Source organism: Haliaeetus leucocephalus, unplaced genomic scaffold (genome assembly GCF_000737465.1).
Source record: "Haliaeetus leucocephalus isolate CR32 unplaced genomic scaffold, Haliaeetus_leucocephalus-4.0 Scaffold164, whole genome shotgun sequence".
Taxonomy (NCBI): domain Eukaryota; kingdom Metazoa; phylum Chordata; class Aves; order Accipitriformes; family Accipitridae; genus Haliaeetus; species Haliaeetus leucocephalus.
Genome location: NW_010972600.1, coordinates 199720 through 208338, shown reverse-complemented (window position 1 = coordinate 208338; position 8619 = coordinate 199720). Strand labels below are relative to the sequence as shown.

The following is an 8619-nucleotide window of genomic DNA, read 5'->3' as shown; positions in this document are numbered from 1 at the left end:
CCAAACAGCCCCCTACCCCCGGCCCCCCAGTCACTCTAATCCGATTTCTCCCCATCATCATCTTGGTGGGCATCCCCGTCGTGGCCGTTCTTGTCCTCCTTGGAGAGGTGAGCCTGCGAGCCCAAGGCCGAGAGCGAGAGGAGCCCGGTGCCGGCACTGACAGCAGGGAGGGATGGGGGCTGGAGGCCCACAGGGAGCGGAGTCAGAGGCAGAGCGAGGGCTTGGAGCTGCGACAGCTGGTGAGCTTGAAGCTGCTGCTGTAGAGAATGACAGACAGACAGGAAGACAGGAGAGGGCTATTGTCATTTTGAGCGCACTTGGAGCCCAACCCAAGGGCCTGGGCTCTCCAGACAGACTGTGCCAGCAGCCAAGCTTAAACCAGGGACCTAAAGGTCCTGGAGACCACTGCAGCCTCGGGGCAGGGGGGAATGAAACAAACCACCAAAACATTCTAGAGTCCCTGGGCTGCGACAGCCTCAAGAGAAGACTCAACAGCGTGTCCCCAGCATGACACACAGCCCCTAGCCCACAGGACATCTGGCCTCAGACTCTGGCATGCTCCAAGGATGCGGTTAAAGCCCTCCCAACCTTGACCAAGAACAGATGGTGTTTTCATGTCAAGGAGCTGCTGCGGTTCCTGCTCAAAACCAAAGCTCCTCTCCTTGCACCCTGCTGGGACAGAGCAGGAATCCATGCTCCCCTGCAAACCCATGCCCGTATCATAACAAGTCTGGACAAAACCAGCCCCATGCCAGCAAGGCCAGCCCAGCACTCACAGCCTCATCCCAGCAGGGCTACAGCACTGCACATAGAGCAGCCAGCTCCCAGCATGCGGGGCACGTCCCCAGGTCATGATTCCCCTGCCCAGCTCTGTCTCAAAGGCCAGAGGCACGGATTCCCATCCCTCTGAACCCAAACTAAACATGCATCACGTACACGGATGATGGAGTTCAGTTCTGGTGCCGTAACCTGCTTGGCTCGTTCAATGGCTCCCAGGACTTGCTGCTGATGCTGGTGTGGAGAGAACAGAGGAATTCAGGGTCATTTCTAGTATCACAGGGAAGGAGAACAGGGACCCAGCCCTACTGGGTCTGACACACTCACATGTACGTTATCTCAGCTGCTAGCACCAAGATGGCAGGGCACAGAGGCAGGCTGGTTAACCCCATAGCTGGAGACACCTGCACGCACTTCATTTGTGACAAGGACCTTACACCACTGAGGCCCATGGTAGTGAGAAGCAGGGAAGGGGGCATGCTTGTCTCATTCCAGTTCCTCACCACGGGGTTAAGCAGGTCCCCTCTTACTCCCATCCTTGTCCTGCTCTGCACAGGCTCAGCAATCCTTGGCCAGAAGAGCCCTAAGGTGGGCAATGCCTCCCACCCTACCTCCCCTCCTCTACCCAGAACTGACACAAAGCAAGTCCCCCTAACAAACAAAATAAGCCCTAAAATCAGAAGCTCTTGGGAAGCTCCCCACTCCTTGGGACACATCCCAGGTCCCAACTGCAGCAGCTGGAAGACGCTGCTGTAGAAGAGCCCAGCACAGCTGCTCCAAACACAAACAGGAAAAACAGCTGCATCACAAACTTTAAAAAATAAAGGACAACTGTACTTGCTCTGAGAGCACAAGGTCTCTGAACACCAGGCCTGTCCATTGCACTCCAGCAAGTAGATTTTTCTTTCCATCTTGGCAGCGGGACAGGGTTGGGGAGAGGGAAGGGGTTGCATTAAGATGCAAAAGGTTTAGTTGTGGCTTAGTTATTAGGCAGCTCTGATCTGATCAGCAAGCCACTTTGTCTTCCCTGAGAACAGGTGGGCGGGAAAAACACAGCCTGTTCCCCAACCCCACAGCTAACCCAGACCAAGAAACACAGCCTCCATCCCACAGCTAGTCCTGACCAATAAAAAAGCCACAAGAACAGCAGTGGAGTTTAGCCTCTGTAGGGTTGTATGGGGAGATGGACAGATATGGCACTAGAGGTGCTTCATTTTCCTCCCGCCTCGAGCAGCAACTCCCAGGCACTCCCAATCAGTTTCTCAGGGGAGTGGGAGGAGCCCATCAGCTGCATTAATTAATGAGGCAGAGGAACCAGATCTCAAGGAGGAGCCATATGGAGGGTTTTGGTTTTTGTTTGGTTTGGTTTTTTTTTTTTTAAAACACCCTCCTCCCCCAATTAGCCACCCAAAGCTCCCACCACCCATGCAGAAGTGGCCAATGACTCAGAAACCACAGGCAGGAGAGAACAGAGCCCATCTTTGTCCACAGCCACCAACAAAGGGGACAGACAGGCACATTAGCCACCGAACAGCGCCTGGGGGGCTGCTCGAAGGCCTCCAGGCCAAACCTGTCTTGAAGTGCTTGTCCCTGCACAGAGGCTCAAAGCAAGCAACAAGGTTTCCCAGGCCAGGAGCACGGAGCTGCCCATATGGGAGGGCCGCAGCACCTTGCTGTCCCGTGGCGGGACGGGGGCCTCCACTCCCCTCTGCCAACGTGCCCCCGAGCCAGAGCCAAGGCCAAGCCGGGGGACTCACCTCTTGCGAAAGGTAGGGCAGAACCTGTGCACAAATCCCATTTAGCCTCTTGACGATTTCAGCCTAGAAGGTGGGAAGAACAGAGAGGAAAGGCATCAGGCAGCTTGGGACTGACCATCCTCAGCACCAGCTGCTCCACTTTCCCCCACCCCAGGCAGGGCCCGAGTCCCCGAACGGCCCCAAGAAAACAAACTCCCCCCGGAAAGATGCTGGCAGCAACCTGGTGCCATGGTGGGGTCACCTCACTCCCAAGGCCCCTCCCTACATGGTTAAATGCATGAATGCTGCTGACTGCAAAGAGCACGATTTCAATATTCTTTTCCATCTCTGATATTCATTGAACGAATTGGGAGCAACCAGAGAGGAAACTTATTATAGACCCAGGTGGGGATGCGTTGAATTACAGTTGCCATGTGGACACAGACACACATGCTGCCTCTACTGAGACCCCCCCACTCTGCCCTGGAGACTGGCTGCTCAACCTCCTCAGACTCCCCCTTCCCAAAGGCAAGTGTTCACCCACTGCCAGCCTCCCCACAGCCGAGCTGCAGGACTGGGGCTATTCAGGGAGACCACAGGGACTGGGCAGCTTCTTCATTAGTCTCATACAAGCAGGTGGCAAATTTTGGGGTGTTAAATGCTTTCTCCTGGGAAGGAGTAAAGCTACCAGCCCTTTGCAGATCACTTTCCAATGGAGTCAAAAGAAATACAGAGCCAAAGAGTTTAGGCATGCACCAAAACCAGCCGGGAGGGGCCCACCAGCACCACAGGGGAGCAGACTAGGCTGGGAGACAGTTGACAGGACAGCAGTGAGGATTCATGGCTCAGATCCTTTACCAAGATGCAGGTTTTCCCAGGGAAGCCAGTCCCGTGGTCTTACCAACAAGGGTGATGGGATCAGAGGCATCAAGTGCCTTTGTGGGGAGCAGAATTGTGCTAAGCAGCTTACAACTGAGCCACGACACACCGACAACTTTGTGACTTGAAGCTGAATCCAGATAGTCAGGCTCAGAGGAGGCTCATGTTGTTAACAGAACAGGTAATTAGCCACTGGGGATAATTAACAACTTAACCACCAGTGAGGGTAATGAACAAACTTATCCAGGCTGCAGCACTGTCTCCATCAGAAGGAGGCTTTCTTAGAAGGTCTGCCATCATGTTACATAATGACAGCCCAAGAGAAGTGCTCTCTGGCCCGACTGCAGCAAGAGCCTGGGGGGAGCCAAAGGTGTTTTTCACGTTGGGGTGATCACAACAAGCCTTCCTAGGCACTGGGGAAGGAAGCAGGGCCAGGAACCCACCCGGGGCCTGGGAGGAGGGTGGGAGGGACCCACCATCATCTCCTGCCCTCCACCCTGGGTTCGTGTCTGCTGACCAACTCTGAGCTGCAGCTCCAGACCCTGCCAGTGTTCAGTGCTTAAATACCTGTTCAGGCCCTGGGGAGAACTAGAGCATGCCTGCAGCCCAGGGTGGGGCCCCTCAGTCTGGGCACTACGATCCCGAGAGGTGAGGGGGAGTCCCTGCATTTCGAAGGCAGCTCTGACATTTTACAGGTTCATGGCATTTCTCGTTCCTGAAATACCACTGAAGTGACAGAGGGCAAAGCACAGCAGACAACCCACCCTCCCCAGGAATTAGAGCACTTGGAAATGCCTTCCCCCTACCTGTTTGTGCATTTCAATATTCAGCCCGTAGGACATCTCGTAATACTGTAGAGCAGGAGAGAAAAGAACAAAAGAAATTGTAAGTCAAGTCCCCACCAGGTAAAGTGGCTCCATATAGCAGTGCTGGGAACTACTACTGCTTTCCTAGCAAGGTCTTCTACAAAGGCTGGGCAAGGATGGAAGGAGAGAAGAGGCCAGCCCTAGGAAACAAAGACAGCAGGAGGCAAACACAGAGACCCCTTCCACGTCTAAGGCAGAACCACCGAGCCCGGGCGCTCCCTACCCACCCTGCTCCAGCCTCACATTCTGCCAATGGAGACCTGGGAACTTGCTGACAGGGCCCCATGCAACACCCCTCACAAACAGCTTTCAGCAGTCTGCATCAAGATGAGGGTGATGCTGCTTCAAACCTGGAAAAAGGCTCAGGGCTCCACAGACTTCCATATTCACAGCCAAAAGAGAGGCAGCCTAACTCTACAAGTTTTGCCTGGCCAATATCCTAAAGCCCACACAGCTGCTTCAGCAGCAAATGGAAGAGATCACAACTGGGCTTCATCTAGCAAGTAACACATTCAGCTGCACACAGCTCCAGCTGTTTGGGAAGAAGCTATGTGGAAAAAAACACAACGGAAAAAACCACCCAGAACCACCCCCCCACCCCCCGGCCCCACACAGCAGCAACAGGCAGCTACAGAGCAACCTACTGTCAGGAGAAGCCAATTCTTGACCCCTGGAAGAAGCAGTTTTAAGGCTGATGTTTGAGAGTTTAGAAATCTCCTCCCTCAGCTTGCAGGTTGCAATCCTGATTCTTCCAAAGGGAAAGAAAAATCCACATCTGCACTCATCTAATTCAAGGAGAAGATCGCTGGCATTTTGGTACTGATGCCACAAGTCTGAGAAGCGCCCAGCTTGGTATTGCCATGATCTCAGTCTGCTCTAACACTGCTGCTGGCTCTCGAGGCTTCTTTGCATTCTGAAGGCTGAGCAGGAAGCAGGAGCCTGACTCCCAAGCTGCTATTGTGACTTATTCAAAAAATCAGAGCAGCTGTAGCAGCTTTGCACATTCACAGAAACCCTCCTCTTTGCTTCCTGTGACTTGCTGTGGTGGGGAACGACAGCAGCTCTGTGCAACTCCAGCTCAGCCATGCAGACAAGGCAGGAGCTGCTGCGCCTACAAAGCCTCAAATGCTGTACAACAAGCAATAACCCTTCCCCTCTGCCGCCAACCTGCTGATGGTAACCTGAATCAATGCTGGTGACCATCAGCATTAAGGTAAAAAAAAAAAGTATCAGCTACACCTGGAGATGAGAGTCTCTATGCAGGCTGCAAGACCCAGGAAGCAATCATTTATCAGTGTGAATGTGGCAGGCTTCCTCATTAATATACAAGGAAAGCCATGACCTCTTCCTGTCTCCAGCCCCAAGCATGCCTTGCTCCCCACAGCCTCAGAGTCTGGACACACAGGCAGTACAGGAGGATGGATAGAGGGGCCAGCTCCCTTATTTCTGGTTTTAAAGTCCTAACTCTGCCCTAATACAGAGCTGCTGTATTAATTTCTACATCTTATCTCTTCCTTCCAGGGCAGGGGCAGCAGCTGGTAAGCAGGCACCAGCTCATCTTCATGGATAGTATCACAACCTCCTGTTAACTCCCTGATAGGAAAGGAACAGACCACAGCTTTGCCTGGCATCCCTCCTCTCTGCTACAAGGGCTCTTCCACGCGTGGGAAGACAGAAGCATTACCTGGCAGGCAAACCATCACCCTGCCTACAAGAACATGGCTGTTTCCTGGCAGATTTCTCTTTAGAGAGTTACGACTAACCCTGCTGCCCGCATGTGGTATCATGTCTCATGCCTTTACCAGCCACTGCCCTGGGATTTGCACACTTTGTGCTGGGACACAGGCACTGGTGAGACGTGCTAGCACTTAACACCACAGCTCCGCAAGGCTGCCAGGGTCGCAAGAAGGCACAGAGGGTTTAGCTCTTGCACAGCAGCTGGTTTCTGCTTTCAACTCCCACCAGGCTTGTGGGGTTTCCCAGCTTCACGACTGCTCAGAGCACTGCTTTGTCTTTCACCAGCCATGACTCTCCCTGAATCCCCAGACGCCTGCACACCCGCACCTTACAGCTCCTTCTGGGGTGCATAAGAGCTGTCAGTTCCCCCAGGGCACAGGGAGTAAGGTCAAGCAGCCAGTCAGTGGCAAGGCCAAGGACCCCATCACCACCCATCAAGCAATCAGCCACTGGGCCCATCAGTTTTCTACGTCCAACAGTTCTCTGCTACTTCCCCACGTTTCAACAATCCACTGCATGCAGACAACACAAAATATAGAAAAGCCCCATTTTCAGAAAAGCCAATGCCAGCCTTGCCTGGAGGCCCGCCGCTCCACAGGGTGAAGGCTCCCTGCCAGGCAAAACTCAGGCACAGGCACCTGCTCACCGCTGGAGTCCCCACCCGCACCACCCACATGCTCTTGGCTGCTGGGGCCGGTCCTTACCATGACGTAGTGACGCTGCATCTCCGATTTCTCACTGGCCAGTTTGTCACATTCCAACTTCAAGCTGAAAAGCCAGAAAACAGTAAGAAAACCACAAACAGGAGGTGAGAGAGTTGATCGCCACAGAGCAGCTGCTTCCTGCATGGCCCCATCCTGGCCAGGCTGGCTTCTCGGACACCACCATCCAGACTCCAAGGGGCAGTCAGAGCTGGGCCACAGTGTGCTGCACAGCAGTGACCACAACAGAGCCTGCTCCCACCTTCCCAGCTGGAGTGCCACCAACACACATTCAGGAGAAGCAGCACGAGGCTATCCACCAGCTGGACGCCAACCTCCCCCAGGCAACTCCTTTCGGCAGGAAGCAGAAAGCTGGGCAGAAGCAGAGGTGGCTGCCCAGGGAGGGGTTTGCCTTTCCTCAACTGATTGCTGGCAGCTGGGGACAGCTTCTAGCACAGGCCTGCCTGCAGCATTCAAGAGATGCTCCAATACAACTTCTAAACCAAAGCCAGATCCATTTCTGGAAGGTGGCGGGGAGGCCCAAGTGCAGCACATCCCGCCAGAAGAAAGGATTTTTTTTCTCTCCCCTAGGTTCTTCACACCCTTCAGAGAAAGTGCCGCTGCTCCCAGTGTTTTATGAGACTCCAACTCACCAGCCGAGCAACTGCAGCCAGCATGTGCTGCGGTTTTATGTTTCAAACAAGAAACAGCTTCACCTACACAAAACCTGCTTCTTCTCGAACAGATTAAGTCCAAGGGGGTGGAGTGGGGTGGGGTGGGGTAGGGGGATAGCATCCCTTCCAACGGGCATGTTTCTTGGGCTCCCCTACTCCCTCGCTGGCACTGCCCAGAGACACAGGGACACCAGGAAATAGCCATTTCCCAGCAGTTTTTCTGCCTGCTCCTGCCAGAATGACACCACTGCAAACCTGTGACCTGGCTGCCCAGCGGAGCCCAGGCTGGGGAAAGACAGGCAGGAAAGTTGCAGCTGCATGGCACCAAGGCCCTTGCCACAACCAGCCGCCCTGGAGCCTGCTGCGCCGTGGCAGAGGGCATCACCCAGTCGATTTAACCCAAGAGCTTCAAGTTTATTTCAGACACGCACACATGCAAAGCAACAGATCATCACAAGCCAGCTTTCAGGTCAGCAGCAGTGTTTCCACACACACCCGCAGAAAAGCGGAAGCTTTTGGATTTAAGTGCTCCCTGCAGCATTCGCCGTCCAAGAATGGCAGCCAGCAAGAAGAACCGAGGAAAACTCCCAGCAAGACGCAGGAGGCCTGGCAAGCCTCCGCGCGGTCCTGGCTGAGCTGTACTCAGAGTAAAGACCTTGGCTGGAGAGGGAAGACGCATGTTCTCCTCTCCAGGCTCCCAAGCGGATGCAACCAATCCCCTGCCTTAGGTCCTCCTCTAGCCAAAGGTGACCAAAGCTATGTGACCGGGTCTCCGCCTTGGCATTCCCGCTCGGTCTGTGCAGCGAAGCAATGAAGCAGGAGAATGAGAGCGATTCTTGCGTGTCGTGCTGCCGCATGCCAGCCCCGCGGAGGCCATGGGGCAGACCCAGGCTGGGCCCGGCGGCGCACGGGAGCACGTACCTGTGGTACTGGGCCTGCAGGAGCTGGAACTCGTCCTTGATGCGGTCGCAGGAGTCGGAGGTCGTGAACTTCAACTGCTGCGGCAGGTGAGAGGAGCCCTTGAACAACAGGAGACAGCGCTGGGCGCCGGGGCAGGCAGCCTGCCCGTCCCACCCGAGCAGCAGCCCCGAGCCCGCCCTGGTCCCGCCGCCCCGGGCAGGGCCGGGAAGCCGCGCCTCGCACCGGGGGGCTGAGCCCCAGCAAGAGCCGGCCGGGCACCCCGAGGACCGGCGCGCTCAGGGCCGGGACGCGCCCAAGGTCACCTGTGGGGCCGCTGGCGCCCGGGCCC

General features: G+C 55.2%; 1 protein-coding gene across 1 annotated transcript in view; it reads right to left on the bottom strand.

Moving 5' to 3' along the window:
- Positions 1–22: 22 nt before the first annotated feature.
- The window catches only part of AES (amino-terminal enhancer of split), a 9181-nt gene continuing 584 nt past the window's right edge, over positions 23–8619 (bottom strand). The window contains exons 2-7 of the mRNA XM_010563257.1: positions 8292–8389; positions 6700–6763; positions 4199–4243; positions 2535–2597; positions 937–1011; positions 23–257 (exon numbers count right to left, since the gene is read on the bottom strand). Of these exons, the coding sequence (XP_010561559.1) occupies positions 36–257; positions 937–1011; positions 2535–2597; positions 4199–4243; positions 6700–6763; positions 8292–8389 (567 nt within the window). The 3' untranslated portion in view covers positions 23–35. The remainder of the gene's footprint in view (positions 258–936; positions 1012–2534; positions 2598–4198; positions 4244–6699; positions 6764–8291; positions 8390–8619) is intronic.